The following is a 21,927-nucleotide window of genomic DNA, read 5'->3' on the forward strand; positions in this document are numbered from 1 at the left end:
ATTACATAGTTACCTTGCCATCAGTTCCTCTCAGAAGCTCACCATTTTCTTCTGACAATCAATGATCCCTTCCAGTTCTGACAACATTTTGTCAGAACTGAAATATATCATTTGCTGTCAGTTATTTATCAGTTGCTGTCAGTTATAGCTGAGAGGAAAACTGATGTGCCAAGTAATGTCTATGTTTCCCTATGGCTCAAGTGAGTGATATTACAGTTTAACAGTGTGCGGACCAGAAAGCTGTTGGGATAATGGCCATTTTCAAAATGGAGGACAGAGAATTCCCTTGATCACAGTGGACAAACAAGACGCGGAAAAGGAGAAACAGATTGAGGAGTAGACTACACGGGAGGTAAGTATGACTTGTGTATATTTATCTTGACTTTTAATTTTCAGTTCAGGTTTACTTTAAGAGAGGAAAGGAGGCTTAGAATGGGGAAGTGTAACGATTGTGGAATTATCCTCCACAAGCGTATTAAACGATAGAACCCAGATTTGGTGCAATGCACCTGTAGAGAGAAACGTGAGCACAGAGACAAAATGTATGTGTGTCCACCAATCTAGTTGCCACCCGGCGACGGTGAAACACACAACAGCGGAAACCAACTGGGAACGCAATCGCAAGAGTGGCGATTGCCAACAGCGACACAAGACTGAAAGAGCACAGAGATAGAATGTATGTATGTCCACCAATCTAGTCGCCACCCAGCGACGGTGAAAAACACAACAGCAGAAACCAAGTGGGAACACAATAGCAAGAGTGGCGATTGCTAACAGCGACACAAGACCGAGCAAAGACAGAGCATAAGTGTAGTAATAGAGACACAGCAAACAATAATGATCAGAACGCCAAGGAAAATAACAAACACTAGCTAAACGCGAACTACGCACTCATTCGCAACAGCGAACGCGTTTAAGACACGTTCACCGCGCGTTAGGCGCCCAGTGACAAGCGTGCCACCCTAACTAACCAATGAAACCCGAAAATGAAAAGAGAATGTGAACGCTCGCAACAGATAGACAGTACAAGGCGAAACAGATAATACAACCTGACTACGCTAGAAGGAATGCCTAGTGCACTCCCAAGGAATTACTCTAAGATAATCTTAGCAAACGATTTGCAAAGGCTGACACTCCAGGTAAGTAAGCAGGAACAAACCAGTATGACCAGCAGGGAATTCTGGGAAGAAATGGTATTTATACTGCACACCATCAAAGGAAGCAGCTAAGCAATTTGCATGACAAGTGTATGCAAATTCCTCCCCAGAACAGCAGCTCTGAAACTTGCAGAGTGAAGACAGGTCTCTTTTACAGAGACCTGCAGCACTCAGACCTAAAAAATGGTCAAACAGCTGTCTGCCAGTGCAGACAGCTGAGCAGATCATTACAGGAAGGTACTGGCAATAACATTTGAGGGACTGGATGGGCAGAAGGGGGGCTAGGAGGTTGGACATAGTGATAAAGTAGCAAGATAAAAGATGCAAAGATCATGGTGTAAGTGAGCACAGTGTGTTGGGTTGGATCGGTAGGTTAGGGTCAGGAGAGATGACCTGAGGGTCATGTGATGTGAAATGGGGGAGAGAGTATAGATTTAAAAATTATGTGGGCTGTCAAGAGCATGATAGATGAGGGGCAGGTTAGTAGAAGAGGGGTGTGTAGGGGATGGTGTCATGGGGATAAAGGGATGGGTGAAGATCACGAAAGGTACCATGTGAGATGGTTACATAGATGGGTGGGGGATAGGTAAGTAAGGGACAAGACAAGAAAGGTGACATGGGATTGAAACGATAGGTGCAGGTTGTGTGTGGATGAATGGAGGTCAAACAATTGGGCATCATAGATGAGAGGTGTTTGATTGGGCTACTGAGGTTCAAGACAGGTGGCATGAATGAGAAAGACAGTTGAGAGTTTGGAGAGTTGACAAGTAGTGAAATGATAAGTAAGGGGTGGGTGGGTAGGAAAGGGGTAGAGAAGTATCATAGATACTATGATAGATGATAAGTGGTTGGGAGCAGTGATGAACGAAAATGCCAATATTCTTTTTGCATTCATTTTCACAAAAATAATGTTAAATTCGATTTTCAAGTGGAAATTCCATCGAAAGTGCGTTTTTGTGAATTTCCATGGTAAAAAAATATAGATTTTTCATGTTTTTCTGTGTTTTTGTGCTTTTCACATTTGTCATGGTAAAAACATTGATTTTCACATATTCGCAGTAAAAATATTGATTTTTCATGTTTTCGAAAATACAAGCCTTTTTTGGTGAAAATTTCTCAAAATCGAAAATAACATATTTGAAGTGAAAATGACTTTAGCAAAAATTTGCAAGCAACACTGGTTGGGAGAGGAAGTTATGGGCCAAGAGAGGTATCACCTGGAATGGATGGATAATTCAGTGGTCGATAGGTAGGGGAGGGATAAGAAAGTAGACATGGGGTGGGAAGTGTGAAGAGAGGAGAAACGTGTAATAGGATAGGTGAGGGTTTAAAGAGGATCTGTAAAAAAGCCCTCTGGGGGATACCTACCTAGGGAGAGGGAAGCCTCTGGATCCTAATGAGGCTTCCCCATCCTCCTCCATCCCTCCGTCCCTCTGTCCCTCTGTTGCTTTGTGCTGGATAGTGTACTGGTTAAGGGCTCTGCCTCTGTCACAGGAGACCAGGGTTTAAATCTCAGCTCCTCTTTGTTCAGAAATCCAGTGACTATTCAACTTGGGCAAGACTCTCTAACACTGCTACTGCCTATAGAGCGTGTCCTAGTGGCTGCAGCTCTGGTGCTTTGAGTCTGCCAGGAGAAAAGCGCAATATAAATGTTTTGTGTTTGTCTGTTTGCCGGGACCCCCTGAATCGCGGCGAGGTAAATCTTTACCACGATCCAGTGCAGGTGCACTAGCTTCTCTTCATTCGGGTTAAAGTGGAAATGGCCAAACCCGATTGATCCGTTCTACTGCGCAGAGTCTTTTCTCTCCTGCGCAGTATAGAGGATAAGATCGGGCTCGGCTATTTCTGCCTTAACCAAACGAAGAGCCGCTACTGCACCCGCGCGGGATCCCGGAGAGGTAAATAAATCAATCCTTGTCAAGCTTGTCGGGAAGGGGGGGATTTTGAGGAGCCAGTGCTGGATTCCCTGAAGCTACAGTGGAGGGGGAAGCCTCATTGGGACCCTGAGGCTTCCCCCTCCCGAGGTCAGTATCTCCCAGAGGGTGGGAGAATAAGCGAGGAGTGGGTAGGAAAGGTGTTTGGGGAGATGAAAAATTTATTGAGGCTCCAGGCCTAGTAACCCCTATTCTGCGAGGGGTTACTAGGCAAGGTGTACAATATATAACTGAGCAGCACAACCTTACAGATAACCTTTTGCCTAATTCTAAGGTATCTTCCCAGTCTTCTGCATCCAAAGACAGACCCACATTCAACGACGTATCTTTAGAGCCAGACGTCTGTTCGAGGGCATCCCTGGCAAACAACTCTTTATATATGCCACTTATTAGATGCTTCCCAGGTCCTGTCTCAATCAGGGAAAGAAAGGGTTGAGGCTCAATGTGAACTGGGTCTCCACCAAACTGACTATAGAATGCATTCCCCAGCTGGAATTCTATAACGTAGTGAGGCAGTGGTGTAGCTAAGGAGCTATGGGCCCGATGCGAGTTTTACATGGGACCCCCCCCAAGCACGCTATACATAAGAATTGATACGGTGCACCAAAACCTGCCCAGGACAACTACAGTGTCAGAGGTGCAAGAAGGGGATGGGGAAACGCTTGTTAATGATTATCATTCAAAGCCTTTATAGAAGTGATGATTACAAGCACAGGGCCAATAAAGAGCTAATACTGCAGTTGAGACATGGCCCTACAGGGCCCCTGTGGCCCAAGGGCCCCCCGGTTCGGTCGAGACCTCTGCAACCCTTATGGCTATGCCACTGTAGTGAGGGGAAAGTGCAGGGTCAGACTGCAGGGGCGTAACAATAGACCCTGCAAGGGATGTCTCCGCAGGGGGGCCCAAAAGCCACAGGGGGCCCCGTGGGGGAAAAGTTTGAGAGACTGACAACTAAGGGCATGGAGAGAAAATGTATTCTACTCTCCTACCATTGTTATATAACTTATGTTGACTGCAAGTGTCTACCACACAGATAAGGAATTATACACACTTTGGAATTTGTACACTGTCCCTGCTCCCTAGGGTTTGTAAAAAACATCTGTCTCACACTGCAGCAAAGTTCTGATGACTTCATGTAGAATGTTACAAACAAAGCAGTCACACGTTAAAAAAAAAGTTGTAGACCTTCCCTCAGAAGAGATTCCTAGATTCTTATCACACACAGGCTAGTGACCTTAAGGTGTCAGATTACTGGACACAGTGGAATGGGAAAGATTGATGTCTAACTGTTGCTGCCTCATTGAGAGCTTGTTGTCTCATACCGAGTCCGATCCCCTAATAACAGTATCAATCAGTGACATTCTGAACGTTTTGTCAAAGTTACAGTGAATACTATATCTTATGTTCAGCATGTCATTGTTGTTCCTCCATATAGCATGTGCTCTCATGTAGTAAAATAATACGGCTCTGTGTGTGTATGTACTGGGAGCAGAGCTGCGACAAGTCCTTTTCGGCTGCAAGGGGCTGGAGGAAGCCCCGGGTAAGTAGATCTGGGGGTAGCATAGATTGCCTGACATTTCCTAAGTCTAAGTGTTTTTATCTGCATGGGGAAAACACATTGGTCCTCAGTTTTCCTGTGCAGAAAGTGAGGGGGGTGGGGGGCCCTTCCAAAGTTTTACAGGGGGGCCCAGTGATGTCTAGTTACGCCCCTGGGCCAGAGACATCTTGCTAACTTTACTGAAAGGGAAATGGGGGGGGGGGGGTATCTGGCTACCTATTGTACACTTGAATTTACACTTTCAGGTGGCATTGCTCATGCACTTCTTCCAGGTAATGCTGCCAGCTAGCAATGCAGTCCATGCTCTGTCTCAGGGCCCACAGCTTACTTTTCCTTCTGCTGCTGTCACCTTTTTTTCAATATCAGTTCATTCATGCAAATTGAATGTACACCTCTGGGTGGCATTGCTGATGCACTCCACCTAGGTCCCACTGCCAGCTAGCAATGTGGTCTACACTCTGTCTCAAGGCCACCTCCTCCTGCTTCTGCTGTTGTCACCTTTCAGTACGCCATTGACACATCCTGCGTGTATACATCTGGATGGCATTGCTCACGCGTGCCACCCAGCTCACGCTGCCAGGTTGTGTTCCATGCTCTGTCTCAGGGAATCAGGGACCATCTCCAGTGTTGCTTGCACATTTTCGCCAAAGTCATTTTTGCATTGAAAATGCTATTTTACATTTTGAGAAAATATTCACGAAAAATACATCAATATCGCAATATGATGAAAATTTGGCAAAAAGTGCCAAATCATTTATTTTAGCACTAAAATTTGCAAATTTATTACAAAATGATTTTTGATGGAATTTTTGGTCGAAAAGCCGAATTTAACATAATTTTCGTGAAAATGAATGGAAAAAGAATATCGGCATTTTCGCTCATCACTGCCCACCACCTTCTCCTCCTCCTGCTGCTGACGCCTTTCAGTACTCCACTAATGCGACTTGTATGTACATTTCTAGGTGTCAGTGCTAAGGCACTCAATCCATCTCATGCTGCCAGATAGCAATGCATTCTCCCTGGTGTGCACGTTTCTAGGGGTGGGCGGGGCTTTGTCTAGGGAGTAGCGGCAGTGGGGAAGATTGCAGAGTGTGTGCAGTGCAGCAGGAGCATTTACCTTAACTCACCTGACGGAATCCATGCGCCGCATTACTTCCTGATTCCTTGCATCTCGTCTTTCTCACTGGTAGCAGTAACAGCGCCCTCTAGGGTACAGTTACTAATTCCAGTAGTGTGGAGTCCAGAGTCACACATGAGATTTGCAGTCTTACACATACAAACTTTCTCTAGGGCTCATAGATTATCATGAACCTTTTGTTGTAATGTGTTTGGATTTTCTCCATGACTAACATCGGACCACATACAAAAGTAATTTAGAAAGTTTTTATTGAGATTTCCCTGTTACACACCGTTAATTCAAATTTTTGGTTATCTCAAATTTACTTCTCAGTAAAGGCAATGAGAACGCAGAAAAACCCTGTGGTGAAAGAATTAAAGCTTGTAAGCACTCGTGAGGAGTACAAATTTCACATAATCGGAATTTGCAATTATGTCGTGAAATCATAATGAAAAATTTTGTGTAAAATGGTTATTATGTTTATTTAGAAGCATGTTCAAGAACCTTAATTTTTCAATTTCATGCAATATTCACATAATTTCATGCTGACTTTATTAGTTAATAGCAAGGCCCCCATATGTGCTTTAACCAAAATTGCTATGTATGTTGAATAGTGGTAACAACACAAATAAAAAAAACAAACAAAAAAAACCTTGTAGTTTTGAGAAAATTTATTTTAAAAATGCACTGGAAAAAATGTTTTTAAAACTCATTTTTCCTGAGTTTAAAAAACAATTTTCCTTTGCATTTTTTAAAAATCAATTTTCTCAAAAACGACAAGGTGTTTTCGATTTTTTTTGTCTTGCTCCCACCCTTCTACTTAAAGAGGAACTCCAGCCTAAACAAACATACTGTCATTAAGTTACATTAGTTATGTTAATTAAAATAGATAGGTAATATAATCTCTTACCCACCCTGTTTTAAAAGAACAGGCAAATGTTTGTGATTTTATGATGGCAGCCATCTTTTTGGTTGAAAGAAGGTGACAGGGAACATGAGACACAGTTCCAACTGTCCTGTGTGCTGATCACCCCTCCCAGCTGCTAGGCAACGTGAATAAAAACATAGGAAATCCCATCATGCTTAGCACAGCATCAGGGAAAAAAAGCCCGGGCAGTTTTCTTTGATGGGTGGAGCTTAGCTAAAATGCAGCTAAAAATTATGCTTTGGTAAGAAAAACAAAGTTCCGATGCTGTGATACTGTTAAAGAAACACCAAGCCTTTTCAGTGCTTCTGAGTAGATTTTTAGTCCGGAGGTTCACTTTAATTTATGTAGTCATTTAGGTGATGATAGCATGTATGAGGGCTTTGCTAATAAAGGATACCCGAAGTGACATGTGACATGATGAGATAGACATGTGTATATACAGTGCCTAGCACACAAATAACTATGTTGTGTTCCCTTTTTTCTTTCTCTGCCTGAAAAGTGGCTTACTCAGTCCTGACTCAGACAGGAAGTGATTACAGTGTGACCCTCACTGATTAGAAATTCCAACTATAAAACACTTTCCTAGCAGAACATGGCTTCTGAGAACAAGAAAAAGATAAAGAGGGGAATTTCTTATCAGTGAGGGTCACACTGTAGTCACTTCCTGTCTGAGTCAGGACTGAGTCAGCCACTTACATACCTGATATTTAACTCTTTCAGGCAGAGAAAGAAAAAAAGGAACACAGCATAGTTATTTGTGTGTTAGGCACTGTACATACCCATGTCTATCTCATCATGTCACATGTCACTTCGGGTATCCTTTAACCTCTAAAGTAGACATGAAATTACATAAAAATTAGGTAAAAATTATGCAAATTGAGGAATAACACAAGATCAGTTGAATGTTCAAATTGTAATTATGTATGGCCATAGTTACGCAAATTAGCAGATTGCAATCATCACTAGTAAGCACATATTAAACTTTCATTTGTACCAACTATCTAGGTTCAATAGCTAGTATTTTACTTTCAATCTACTTTTGTTTGCAAGCTACGATGAACAGGATACCACCATAATCACTTAAAGGACTCTCCGATGTTCTTGGAGTATCTTCACATTGGAGAATGGTCATTCCTTCTCTAACAAGGGCATCTCTAGCAAAATTTTCATCATATTTAAAATAATGGAACTTTTGCACTCCAACCGTGTAAAAAGTGGTATTTGTTGCCCCAAGCAAAATCATGTGTCCTCCAGGCTTTAGAAGACATAACATTTTTCTCAAGTATCTCATGTAGTCATCTTGATTTTTGCAGATCTTATCTAGCAACATATTGGTGATGACGCAGTCGGCCTGAGGAACCCCTATATCTGTTAGATCTTCTGACTCTATGTCAAATTTCACAACACGCTCAATGACCGATTTCATCTTCATCTCTTTTGCCTCATATTGGTCACTGAAAAAAAAGAAAAGATTTTAAACTGAAGTTCAAAGGTGACAGAGATTCTATCTTGACATATAGAAAAAAGTCTCTATCAGCCCTGGATTTACCTCACAGGAGCCTATAGGCACAGATGTCCTGGCACCTTTTGGCCTCTATGAACCTACAAAACCCCTGCTGAATTGCACACCAAGTGTGCTGGCTGTCCCAGCTCTCACTTCTCCCTTACTTCCATTGCCCATCATTGGTAACTACTAGTGCACCTTAGTATTAGGTATCCAGAAGTACCCTCAATATTAAAGCGGAATATAACCCTGCATTTCAACTTTGCTCTAAAACATTATTTACAGTATATTATATGCAACCAGCATTTTTTTTTACTAGACCAGCATTGAAAGGGTTACACAGGGCTTTAAAGTTCCTGGAGATTTCTGCAGACGCATACGAAGCTGAAATAGATACATTTTGTTTACATAAATGTATCTAAGTGTTGAATGTGACTCATCTCTCTGACTGAGAAGGAGCTTGGAGGACAGCCAAAGAGTGTGTAACATTTATCAATAGATACATCTAACTAATTAGAATGTAACAATCTGAACTTCTGCATATCTCTCCATGGAACTTGAAACCTCTGTGTTTAACCCTTCCAGTGCTGGTCTAGTAAAAAAAAAAATGCTTTTTGCATATAATATGCTGTAAATAATGTTTTAGAGCAAAGTTGAAATGCAGGGTTATATTGCGCTTTAAGTAGCTAGAGGTCTTCCAAGTATTAAGTTTCCAGAGATATCCTCAGTGTTTTGTAGCTACAGGTGCCCCTGGCTGAAGGGAAATCTTGTCAATGGAATGTCGAGAGCTGGGTGAGTAACCTTTCATTTACACTCTTATCAGGACTATGCATAGGGAAGGAGGGGTTAGGCACTCAGGGAGGGTGTGAGCCGCCTTTCCATCATCAGGTGCCTATAGGCACGAGCCTACAGTGCCTTATGCTTAATCCAGCCCTGGTCTCTATTAACTACTTATGGTTCTTGGTAGAGATGGCCCAAACTGTTCACCGGTGTACAGCCCCTGGCAAATATCGACTGTTCGCGCTTGCGTCTGTTCGCGAACATTTGGCGTGTTCGACCCGCCCCCTATACATTATAATGGAGCCAAAAATTGACCCCTCACCCCAGAGTCAGCAGACACATGGTAGCCAATCAACTATCCCTCCCACCTGGACCGCCCCCACCCTATTGGAAAGCCAGTACAGCAGCAATTTTGCAGTCTGTGTTTGGCTTCTGTGCTAGTGTGCTGCTGACAGGGACAGCATTAGTTAGGTCTCTGTTCTGTGTACTCAGTGTATATTCTTGCTGCTACCACTGTGTCCTAAACAGCTAAGCCCTTCTTAAGGCTGGTACATTGTTTTCCATGCTACAGTATTGCTGCTCAGTGTGTCCAGTGCACACATTAGCTGCTGTAGACAGGTCTGCTGATTCTAGCAGTACACTGAATAGATAACCCAATAATCCTTCACCACCACTACTGGCACCTAATATCCACTACTGCCCCAAATAAGGCCTCACTGGCAGGGCCTATATTTTGGGGTGATTGTTGCACATAGCATTAACCTGTCACCTGACCTGCGTGAAGTGACAATCAGTTTCTCCCTGGCAGAGTTTTTTTTTTTTTTTTTTTATATGTTGTCATATTGTAAAAAAATGGGGCCATGCTGTTGTGATTTCCTGTGGCCCTAGCATAGATATTGCCCAGTGTTCTGAGTCCACATACCTTGAACTCACAAAATGCCACAGAAGTAGTTGACTGGCTTACACAGCAGCACACCCAGGGCCGGATTTACCATAAGGCATTGTAGGCATGTGCAGGTGCTTGATGATGGAAAGGCGGCTCACTGCCCTCTCTGAGCACCTCCATCCCTCATTCCCTGTGCAGAGCGCTGATGCGAGTGGATGAGACGTTACTCATCCTGCTCTCTGCATTCCACTGACAAGATCTCCTTTCAGTCAGGGGGAAACTCTAGCTTCTTAATACTGAGGGTACTTCTGGCTACCTAATGCTTAGGGGCACCTGTAGCTACCTATAATGGGAAAGAGAAGTTATGGAGAAGTGACAACTGAGTCCATCAGTACACTTGCGGTGGGGTTCAGTGCGGTTCTGTGGGGTTTGTAGGTTAATGGAGGGTGGAGTCTAAGGTGCCAGGACATCTGTGCCTATAAGCTCCTGTGAGGTAAATCTGGGCCTGAACACACCCCATCTTCTACCGCTTCTGCTAGGAACCTTGCTGCAACATTCTCATCCTCCTCTGATATGGGCACTCCACAACTTCATTGACCTACTTCAACCCGATCATAGGGGCTGGAAAACTGTGATCGCCTGCACTCCCACGAATGTGCGCACAAGCATGGCGACTGTCACCACTACACAAAGATTGCCTTCGAGTTGACTAACATTTATGTCCTGGAGGTGTCAGTTGGCATTATTACTAAAGCTCTTTGCAGTTATTTGCGGTGCGGTAAAGTGGCGTTTCATCTGTCGTGTGTACCACGCCTAGCCCTTACACTATTTGATCGACGTGTACACACGCCGGACATTTTAAAGCACCTTATTCAATAAATGTAGTCATGTAATGGGATTTCTGCCCTTTAGTGATTAAAACATGACTCTGGGTCAACTACCTAATTTTTCTTGGACTTTTGCCATGGATCCCCTTCCAGCATGCCATGATCTAGGTGTTAGGCCCCTTTCAACAACTTTTTTCATCACTTTTGAGGCCAGAAACTAGGTTTTAGAATTTGCCTGCCCACTGAAGTCTATGGCAATTCGCGCGGTTTGCCGGTTCCCTAGACATCACTTGTCTTGGATGTTAGTCTCACGTCCAAACTAACTACTGTAAAGTTTCCTGTACATGAGACTCATGTCCACCACTAAAAGCTGCCTCTGCGATCGTCGGCATGCACGTGCATACCCCCGCGCGTGCATGTGTGCGGTCTTGTCACTCGTGCATGCTCATCCACCCTTCCAGCAGTGAATGATTGCTGCTACTAGTAATCATGCACATAAAGCTAGGGGAAAAAAAGGTTTTTTTTTGTTTGTTTGTTTTTTTTCAAATTAAAGTGACAGTGAGATTATTAAAAAAAAGGGTTTTTTTGTGCGTGTTTTTAAGTTTTAACCCCACCAGACAAATAAAATCCCAGTGCCACCTATACTTGGCCTTAAGATTCATGGACATCTATAAGGGCTGCTGTCCATAGTGATCGGATGTGATCACTAGTGCAGCAGCTTGGGGGCCCAACGCTATAGATGCATCAAAATGTTGTTGCCTAGCAATGCATTTATACAGCACTGGGGTCCCCAAACTGTACGCCCTAGCGATGTACAGACGCACAGGCTGGCGTTAATGGTACGCTACATGCTCAACTGGGGATGAAATATGGCATGTATGGTATCATTTTAACTGGGACGAGCCAAGTAATGTATTTTACAACAATTAGGAGGGGGAAACATGAAAAAAAAATGCATAATTCTTGCATATATGCCTAATTTTCCCCAATTAAGTGCCTGTGAAATAAAGATAATACTTTGAAAAAATAGTACCTAAAGAAAGCCTAGTTTGTCCTGAAAAAAACAATATATGTTATTTGTATCACTTTGATGGCAAAGGTAATAAAAAAGTTATTGCTGTATCAATAGTAACACAGCTGATATGCCAACATTTTCAGGAACCTTAAAGGGTAAAACCCTGAAATGATTTGGCCCTTTCCAGTAAAAACGATACCCCGTATGCCATGTTTTATTTTTAGCAGAGCATGAGGCGGACCTTTATCCTTGGCTTGCATGTCTATAGCGATCAGATGCATTCACTAGGGTGACAGTTCGGGGGTCATAGTGCTCTAGAGATGCATCGCTAGGCAATGGCAGAGCGATACATCTATAGAGCATTTGGGCCCCAAACTTTCGCCCCAGCGCTTGCATCCGATCGCTATAGGTGGCAGTCATTAAATGTTTATAAACAGGTAAAGGTATTGCAGGGGTTAACAATGGGCTAGTTGGCCAGGCTAGGGTTAAAAATAACCTGGGATTAAAAAAACACTTTGGGCCTGATTCACAAAGCGGTGATAATTCAGTTATCACGCCTAAAAGACTTTAGACGTGATAACCTTTGCACTGCTGAGTTAGCACTGCTTTGTGCTCTTTATCGCGCGCAGCGCCCATAGTGTTTAATGGGCGCATCGTGCGGACTGCACCATGCGCCGCGCGATTGCGTGCGGGAATTTCACGCGAGTTTCATTTTATCACGCCTAAACTGAGTTTAGGTGTGATAAAGGGCTTTTCACAGGTGTGCAAACACTTTGCACCGCTTTGTGAATCAGGCCCTTTCTATTTTATTGGGACCATGTAATTTATTTTTATTTTTTTTGTACTTTTTAAAACTTTTTTCCCCATAACTTTATTGAATGGTTATTGCTATTGCTAGCAGCAATCATTCACAGGACCATGCACGAGCATCCCCACAGATGTGCATGATCAGGTGTAGGCACGTGAACATGCATGCAGGCACACGCGGAACAGGCGGCAGTTTTTAATGCAGGATGTAGATTCTACGTCCTGAAACCTATAGCAGTCCTAATTTGGATGTACAATCTATGTTCTGAAATGATACGCAGTTAAACAATACCAGTTACCTGGCAGTCCTGCTAATCCTCTGCCTCTAATGCTTTAAATCATAGACCCTAAAGAAGTATGCAGATCAGATGTTTCTGACAAAATTCTGACAAGGTCAGCTGCATGCTTGTTTCAGGGGTGTGATTCTGACCAGTGGCATAGCTAAGGAGCTATGGACCCTGGTGCACAGGGCCGGATTTCTAGGAAGGTCACAGAGGCCACGGCCTAGGGCGATAAAAATCAGCAGGGCGCAGGACTTGGAGAGATAAGAGGTCACATGTCAAAGTAAATCACCTCTCCTGCTTTGCTTTGGTCTGCCTGAATTCCAGAGATCCCTGCATCTCTCTCACTTGTGCAAAGTGTGTGTTATGCCAGTCAGCATCTGCTGTCACCTGTATGATGACAGGGGACAAACAATCTGCTGTGAGAAGAAAAATATATGGGCTCAAGTAGCAGAACTCTTGAGTTCCGATTAGTTTTTTTCATGCAGTACGCATTCACGGGCAGGAATTAGCAGCTCTCCCCTCTCCCTGACTGATGGTTTATTACTAGTAGGTCAGTGCTGTTAAAGACCTCAGATCTGTTAATTTTATGGCTTTTTTTTTCTTCTAGAGAATGACAACAACATTCTTTGTGTGAGTTTAACTCTTTCCTGGCTTTTTTTTTTTTACCAGCAAAGTACTGTGTTAGCCATCAATGAAAGTAGGATGTTTTGAAACAGAATGACAACTGTGTTACATTTATTTATATTTACAAAACAATCAATGCATCTCCTGCTGACTGTATCTATAAAGCTGTGTGCCTAACATCTTGCATACAATAACAAAGTCTGAAGACGGCTCATTAACCAAAGGCTCACTGTTTTTCTTTTGGTTAGCCAATAAAAAGTGTTATTCTGTTACAAAACTTCCTGCTGACTGATTTTAAGATCTATCTTAAGTGCTAAATTGTCACTGTGTAAAGTACACCTGAGCTTATGCTGGGTACACACAATGCAATTTTCTGACAGATTTACTGTCAGATCGACTATTTCCAACATGTCCGATCTGCTTTCCAATCAATTTTCTGAATGATTTTTCATAGAAGTGAACAGCAAATTGATCGAAAAATTGAAATCAGTTCAAACATGATGGAAATAATCGACCTGACAGTAAATCTGTCAGGAAATTGCATCATGTGTACCTAGCATTACACTACATCTATGCCAGTGTGTGTAGTGTCGGATCCTTCTACTTACCTGCTCTCTGTTTTGGTTGGGCTTCTCTGCATTGTGCTGCACTGTCCCCTATTTGTGGCTCTGATGGCAGCAAGTAGCACAGAGGACAAAGAAGCAGTGCTGTCCACTGGGGCTCCTTGTGATTTTGCACTCCTGTATGCATGTGCACAGGAGCTGATGGAGTGTTATGGGTATGTGTACTTGACAAGTGCTGCTGAGTCCTCATACATGAGCGTCATTTCTGAAGTATGCAAGCCCAGAACACTATCGCCTGCTGTGCATGCAGACAGGAGTGCGAAATTACATGGAGTGGATAGAGCATGCACTGCTTCTTTGTTGAACAGGGCAAAGCAGCAAAACAGAGGGGGGCCCATTCAAACTAGTCTGAATTGAACAGAATGGGGAGGGGGGGGGCGGTTGGTGACAGCCGGCCTAGGGCGCTGGAAAATACAAATCCGGCCCTGCCGGTGCAAGGTTTACATTGCCCCCCCTCCACGCTCTCTACACAATAATTGATACCTGACAAGGACAACCAGAGTGTCAGAGATGCAAGAAAGGGATGGGGACCAGTTTGTTATTGATTACTACCAGGGATGCTCAACTTCGGCTTCGGGTGAAACCCATATAGTTGCTATCCGGATTTTCACCCTCCTAATTACAATCAGCTGTGATGTCAATCTTACCTCTCTGACGTCTTCTTCGGTCCGTCCCTCGGCGCCTCCCAGGATGCGCTCCAATCCGGCGTCACGTGACTATACACTTCCTACTTCAACCCGGAAGGAGGAAGTGTTTGTAATCACGTGACGCCGGATTTTCAGCGCATCATGGGAGGTGCCGAGGGACGGACCGAAGAAGACGTCAGAGAGGTAAGATTGACCCCCCTCCCCCCCCCCCCCCGCCCAGCCCACATAACTGATTGTAATTAGGAGGGTGAAAATACGGATAGCAACTATCCAGATTTCACCCGAAGCCAAAGTTGAGCATCCCTGATTACTACTAATAAAAACACCTGTGGAAGTGATTATTACCAGCATAGGACCAATAGAGAGCTAATACTAAGGTTGAGGGTGGGACCCTCTGGGCCCCTCTCTCCCAAGGACCCCGATGCAGTTGCTACCTCGGCACCCCCTATTGCTACGCCACTGATTCTGACACTACTGAAGCCAGAAAGATCATCAGGTCTGCTGGGTGACTGGTATTGTTAAAATGGAAATAAAGATGGCAGCCTTATTATACCTCTCACTTTGGGTTTCCTTTAAAATGTACTCGACTCTCTGTACCCATTCTCTGCCTCTATCCCACCGCTTCATGTGCCTTCCCCACCTCTCTTTCAACTCGCTGCTCTCTGAGTGAGTTAAGAGCTTGGAGCTGCAGCGTCGTGACCCAGGTGTTGCGGCCATTTATTTATTTATTTTTTAAACCAAAACTAGGGGATAAAAGCGTACAGGAGTGGCAGGGAGCAGCAGTAATTAACGCTACCTGATCTGGCTAGTACCCTTGATCAGGTAGTATTTTTTTTTCTTTTATTATATGCTACTCGCTCAGGTTTTATTAAAAATTTAAGTTCATTCCTAGGGATCTCACCTTCTTCCTTCTAAATCAGTAACATGAGCAATTGTGTGCCCCCAGCCGAAACCTCCGGTACGATCCTTGTGCCATTTCATTATCTCCATGATGCACTTATCAGTAAGCCTCATCGGGATGATCTCTTGGAAATATTCACAAGCTGAACAGAGATGGTAAACTTGAGGGCCACCGCTGATGTCTATCAAGACCTTTCCAGTTATATGACCTGCAGGAGTATACAGCATAATAAAAAGAAATTTAGCATAATAAAAAGAAATTTTAGTGTAAATACAAACATGACATCTATTAGTGCTGTCTTGATTGAAAAGAGAGAAGAGTGGGCACTGCTGCATAAAATCCCTTTATTGTGGCCGGGTTACAGAAGATCGCAGTGGGGGGAGAGGGTTGCCTGACAGCTGTTTCGCAGGTATGCAACCTGCTTCTTCAGAGCCTCTGAAGAAGCAGGTTGCATACCTGCGAAACAGCTGTCAGGCAACCCTCTCCCCCCACTGCGATCTTCTGTAACCCGGCCACAATAAAGGGATTTTATGCAGCAGTGCCCACTCTTCTCTCTTTTTAATCAAGACGCTGTGGCATACTGGTGCACGCCGCAGGTAAGCCCACTTGTGACCGTTCCATCCCTGCCGCATACTGGTGCCAGTTTTCTTTTCTTTTTTCCTTCACTATTAATGCTGTCAGTGTATCAATGTGCATTCAGAGGAGATTACAGTTGATGGTTGAAATGACCAGGAGCCGGTCAGTACTGTTTTAGGAAAACTTTCTGAAAACCCCCTTGAAGGCTCCATCTACCTCTTTGCAACAGACAACTGTTGGCAGAAAAGTCCTACTTCTAACTACTTTGGGTAACACTGGATACCAGAGTCTAAGCAACCATTACTTGCCTTTAAAGATGGCTTGCGAACACTACATGGGGAATGAGCTCGGGGTCACTTCTGTGTTCGCAAGCTTCCTCAATACTGTGCAGAACTTTCCCGGGGGCCGCGTGTCCTTGATCGCATGCCTGCAGCTGGGTTTCGCTCTGCACATGTGCATGACGTCACGCAGAGTTTTCCCGACTCCGGGCATGTGATGAAGGATACGCGGCCCCCAGGAAAGCGTCTGCGCAGTACTGAGGACGCTTGTGAACATGGAAGTGACCCCGAGCTCATTCCCCATGTTCATAAGTGAACAGTTCGTGCCATATCTACTTGTCTCTTCTACCCAGACACTAGCAAGACGTACCACAATGTCTGAACTATTTACATTCTAAAATGAGATCTAGAGGGTCCCTGATATTACCTGGGTTTCTGGTCCAAACACCATTTCATATGTGGACTCTGCATATATAAAGGAGCCAAACTGTAGCCATATGGGGAAAGCTCTGCACTTGGGTTACAATCTGATTTTTATGCCCCATTACGGACATGTTGGGACAGCCTTGACAGGGTGATATAGCAAGAAACATTATCATAATTATCTCTTTTATACTTTATATTGACCTCTGCTGCCTGTCTCAACCCTCTCCAGTTCCTTCGATGCTGCCTTCTTTGCCAATCCTTTTACTAGACTGCCAATTCAATTACTCAATGGATGCAGTTCAAATGCCTCGCTCTATCATACAAAGCCCCCAATACGAAAAAAAAGACTCCTTGGAAATCGAGAAATCTGGAATCTGCAGAATCAGTAATAGTTACCAAAAAATAAAACTTGTAAAAAAAAAACATAAATAGTTAACTTAGGGACTTTTTAAATATGTATGTTATGAGGGTATATTATTGTTGGTTTTGTAAATAAAAGCTTATAATTATTTTTATAGTATAAAAAAACACTAAACTGAAAAAATACACATTTATTTCCAAATAAAATATTATCATCATACATTGTACTAGGAACGCAATTTAAATGTTGTAATAACCGGGACAAATGGGCAAATAAAATGTGTCTGTTTTATCTACAATAGCACATTTTATTTTTAAACTACAATGGCTGAACGCTGAGAAATGATGATTTTTTGCATTTTTTTCTTCTTTTTCGTCCCTGTAAAATGCATATATAATAAAATAATTCTTAGCAAAAATTACTGCCCAAATAAAGTCTAGTTTTCCCCACAATAAATAATATATAGATCGTTTCAGTGTGATAAGTAGTCATAAAGTTATTGGTAGATGAATGGGAGGAGTGGTATGAGAAAATTGCTCTGATCTTGAAGTGGAAAAAAACTGTGGTAGGGAAGTGGTTAAGGTAGGGGTTCAAATTTTCAGCCTATTTGTAGCGCTCTTCTGAACGTGTTAAGCAAAATAGGTTTAAGTATCGTTAGTTTACCTACCCATTTTAAATGCATTGTGCAGTTTGGTCATGGGAGTTTTCAATGTGTCTTCCTTGAATGGCATGTCTGGGTTTCCAGAATAATATGTTTCCACATATGCTCTGGAATCATGATCATGTACATGGTAGAGCTTGTAGGAGCTTCGGTCCATCTTGTATGTCAGGCAGATGACACTTCACAGCTTTCCACTCTGTTGTTCTGATAATGAGAAGGTCCTGGAACCTCTAATATATTCATATACTCAGCATCAAATCTGATTATCACAAGCACATCATGTGTTCAGGATTTGGTTATGAGCACTTATCTGTATGAGTAATTATTTGGTCATATACTAAACATGATTACTTGCTTTATATCTAGAGGTTGTTGTTTTTATTTACCTTGTGAGACAAAACAGTTTCAACATTTCATCTGTGTCTTTATTGATTCTTCATCAGCATCCGGGAAGGTTCAGTTAGGACATTTAAGTGAGACTCAATCACAAGTTAGCAGATATGCACCTGGTGGTCACAGCCAAGCAGCCCAGTTCAGGCAATAGAGACAGATCATTTATATTGCGCTTTTCTCCTGGCGGACTCAAAGCACCAAAGCTGAAGCCATTAGGGCGAACTCTATAGGTGGAAGCAGTGTTAAGGAGTTTTGCCCATTGTCTCCTCACTTAATAGGTGCTGGCTTGCTTAACAGAAGTAGCCAAAATGTGAACACAGGTCTCCTGTGTCTGAGGCAGAGGCCTTCACCAGTAAACAACCCAGCCACTGCAGTACTAATATTTAATGTCATCACTGAGAGATAATAGGTAGGCTTTGTGGGCAACGAATATGAGTGTGGCCTAGAATGTGTGCAAGACATGTTTGAATTGCAAGTGACCATGGTGGGAGAGATAGAGAGGCAGGATGGATGAACAGAGGCAGTTTATAATGGCACTGAAATATAAAGGTAGAGATGTGCTGAAGCACGAGCAAGGAGGTAGATATAATGAGATAGCAGCAAGAAGAACAGATGTGTAGATCATGGGTGTGTTGGGGTGATTTGGTAGGTGAGGGTCAGGAGATGTGACGAGGGGTAAAATAGTAGGTAAGGGTCAGGTTGGGGAAAGGTAGTAAAGATGAGGGATTTATGTGGGCTATCAAGAGAAGTATACATGAGGGGTAGGTGGGAATGTAGATGAGGGGTGGGTAAGTGGTGGTGACATGGGGATTAAGGGATGGGTGAGGATTAGGAATTGTGCCACATGAGATGGTAACGTAGATAGGTGGTGAATTGGTAGGTAAGGGGCAAGAGAAGCAACATGGGATAGATAGGTGAAGGTTGTGTGTGTACAAGAGGATGAATGGAGGTCACACAATTGGGCATCACAGATGAGAGGTGGTTGAGTGGGTCAGTGGGGTTTAAGAGAAAAGGGGGGGGGCTTAGATTAGACAGCAGGTGTGAGTCAGGAGAGGGGACATATGGTGGAAGGATGAGTGAGAAGTGGGTGGGTAGGTGAGACGGAAGAGAGATGTCATAGTTGACAGATTATAGGTGAATGAATGGGTAAGTTAGGGCCAGGAAAGTTATCACAGGAAATGGATGAATAGATCAGTGATGGATAGTTAGGTGAGAGATAGTGTTGGGCGAACATCTAGATGTTCGGGTTCGGGCCGAACAGGCCGAACATGGCCGCGATGTTCGGGTGTTCGACCCGAACTCCGAACATAATGGAAGTCAATGGGGACCCGAACTTTTGTGGTTTGTAAAGCCTCCTTACATGCTACATACCCCAAATTTACAGGGTATGTGCACCTTGGGAGTGGGTACAAGAGGAAAAAATTTTTTAGCAAAAAGAGCTTATAGTTTTTGAGAAAATCGATTTTAAAGTTTCAAAGGGAAAACTGTCTTTTAAATGCGGGAAATGTCTGTTTTCTTTGCACAGGTAACATGCTTTTTGTCGGCATGCAGTCATAAATGTAATACATATAAGAGGTTCCAGGAAAAGGGACCGGTAATGCTAACCCAGCAGCAGCACACGTGATGGAACAGGAGGAGGGTGGCGCAGGAGGAGAAGGCCACGCTTTGAGACACAACAACCCAGGCCTTGCATGAGGACAAGAAGCGTGCGGATAGCATGCTTTGTACCACCATGCAGTCATAAATGTAATAAAGATAAGTGGTTCAATAAACAGGGACCACGCGGCAACGCTAACCCAGCAGCAGCACACGTGATGGAACAGGAGGAGGCGCAGGAGGAGAAGGCCACGCTTTGTGAGACACAACAACCCAGGCCTTGCATGAGGACAAAAAGCGTGCGGATAGCATGCTTTGTACCGCCATGTAGTCATAAATGTAATAAAGATAAGAGGTTCCATAAACAGGGACCGGCAACGGTAACCCAGCAGCAGCAGCAGCAGCAGCACACGTGATGGAACAGGAGGAGGCGCAGGAGGAGAAGGCCACGCTTTGTGAGACACAACAACCCAGGCCTTGCATGAGGACAAAAAGCGTGCGGATAGCATGCTTTGTACCGCCATGTAGTCATAAATGTAATAAAGATAAGAGGTTCCATAAACAGGGACCGGCAACGGTAACCCAGCAGCAGCAGCAGCAGCAGCAGCACACGTGATGGAACAGGAGGAGGCGCAGGAGGAGAAGGCCACGCTTTGTGAGACACAACAACCCAGGCCTTGCATGAGGACAAAAAGCGTGCGGATATAGCAGCAATGCTTTTTGCCGCCATGCAGTTATAAATGTAATACAGATGAGAGGTTCAATAAACAGGGACCGGAAACGCTAAACCATCCCAGATGTTCATCGGTCATGTTACTTGGTTGGGGTCCAGGAGTGTTGCGTAGTCGTTTCCAATCCAGGATTGATTCATTTTAATTTGAGTCAGACGGTCTGCATTTTCTGTGGAGAGGCGGATACGCCGATCTGTGATGATGCCTCCGGCAGCACTGAAACAGCGTTCCGACATAACGCTGGCTGCCGGGCAAGCCAGCACCTCTATTGCGTACATTGCCAGTTCGTGCCAGGTGTCTAGCTTCATGCCCGGTTTCAGGTCCAGCGGTGCCAGCCACAAATCCGTCTGTTCCTTTATTCCCCTCCAAATTTCCTCCCCTGTGTGCTGCTTATCCCCAAGGCAGATCAGCTTCAGCAACGCTTGCTGACGCATGCCAACAGCTGTGCTGCACTGCTTCCACGATCCTACTGCTGCTGGTGCTGGGTTAGCATTTCCGGATGAGGTACAGCTTTGAGATGCGTTGGAGGAGAAGGAGTCAGAGAGGTAGGTGCTGCTGTTGTTATCCAGCTGTTTGCGGCGTGGGCAACACCCGCGCCGTAGCAGGTGAGGAATCGCTGCCAGGCTCCACAAGGTTCACCCAGTGCGCGGTAAGGGAGATGTATCGACCCTGGCCGAACGCACTCGTCCAGGTGTCAGTGGTGAGGTGAACCTTGCAGGCAACGGCATTCTTCAAGCTTCGGGTTATTTAGCTGACCACGTGCTCATGCAACTCAGGCACTGCAGAGCGCGCAAAGTGGTAGCGGCTGGGAACCACGTAACGTGGGATGGCCACTGACATCATGCCCTTGAAGCTGTTTGTCTCCACCACTCGATATGGCAGCATTTCGCAGGCCAGAAGCTTGGCTATGCTGGCTGGCTGTTACTGCCACGGCCCGGGGGTCATTTGCTGGCAATTTCCTCTTGTGCTCAAACATCTCAGAGACAGACAACTCAACCGTAGCGCTGCACACCGAAGGGCTGTTGGTTGTTGTGTTTGATGAACACTGGGAGACCTCAAGAGCACTAGTCCGGAAAGTGACAGTGTCAGCATCGTCTGATGTTTGTGAATGTTGTGAACCACGCAATGGCTGGGCTACTGCTGCTGCTGAGGCGGGTCTGGTGGTGAGTCTGGTGAACCCAAGGGAGGCAGTGTTGCTGGTGGTACCCTGTCCTGCCGCGTTTGCCCACAGAGTGGGATGTTTGGATAGAATGTGGCGGCTCATGCTGGTGGTGGAGAGGTTGTTAATACTTTTCCCCCTGCTCAGGCGGGTC

The 21,927-nt window shown here is 44.3% G+C and overlaps 1 protein-coding gene across 1 annotated transcript; it reads right to left on the reverse strand.

Moving 5' to 3' along the window:
• Positions 1-6,050: 6,050 nt before the first annotated feature.
• LOC137523019 (nicotinamide N-methyltransferase-like) lies at positions 6,051-18,159 on the reverse strand. The gene is made up of 3 exons (XM_068243195.1): positions 17,901-18,159; positions 15,593-15,800; positions 6,051-8,148 (listed from the first exon to the last, which is right to left on the reverse strand). Exons 1-3 carry the CDS (start codon positions 18,049-18,051, stop codon positions 7,728-7,730), a joined length of 780 nt encoding a protein of 259 aa, XP_068099296.1. The 5' UTR covers positions 18,052-18,159; the 3' UTR covers positions 6,051-7,727.
• Positions 18,160-21,927: the final 3,768 nt, after the last annotated feature.

The sequence above is a fragment of the Hyperolius riggenbachi genome, chromosome 6, assembly GCF_040937935.1.
Source record: "Hyperolius riggenbachi isolate aHypRig1 chromosome 6, aHypRig1.pri, whole genome shotgun sequence".
In the NCBI taxonomy this organism is placed as follows: Eukaryota; Metazoa; Chordata; class Amphibia; order Anura; family Hyperoliidae; genus Hyperolius; species Hyperolius riggenbachi.

Bases quoted from the DNA above. Each gene is read 5' to 3' on its own strand.
- LOC137523019 (XM_068243195.1), bottom strand. From the start codon at position 18,051: ATGGACCGAAGCTCCTACAAGCTCTACCATGTACATGATCATGATTCC. The intron at 15,801-17,900 runs GTAGGTAAACTA...ATACTCCTGCAG, and splicing joins GCACAATGCATTTAAAATGG to GTCATATAACTGGAAAGGTC. The intron at 8,149-15,592 runs GTGAGATCCCTA...CTTTTTTTTCAG, and splicing joins ACTGATTTAGAAGGAAGAAG to TGACCAATATGAGGCAAAAG.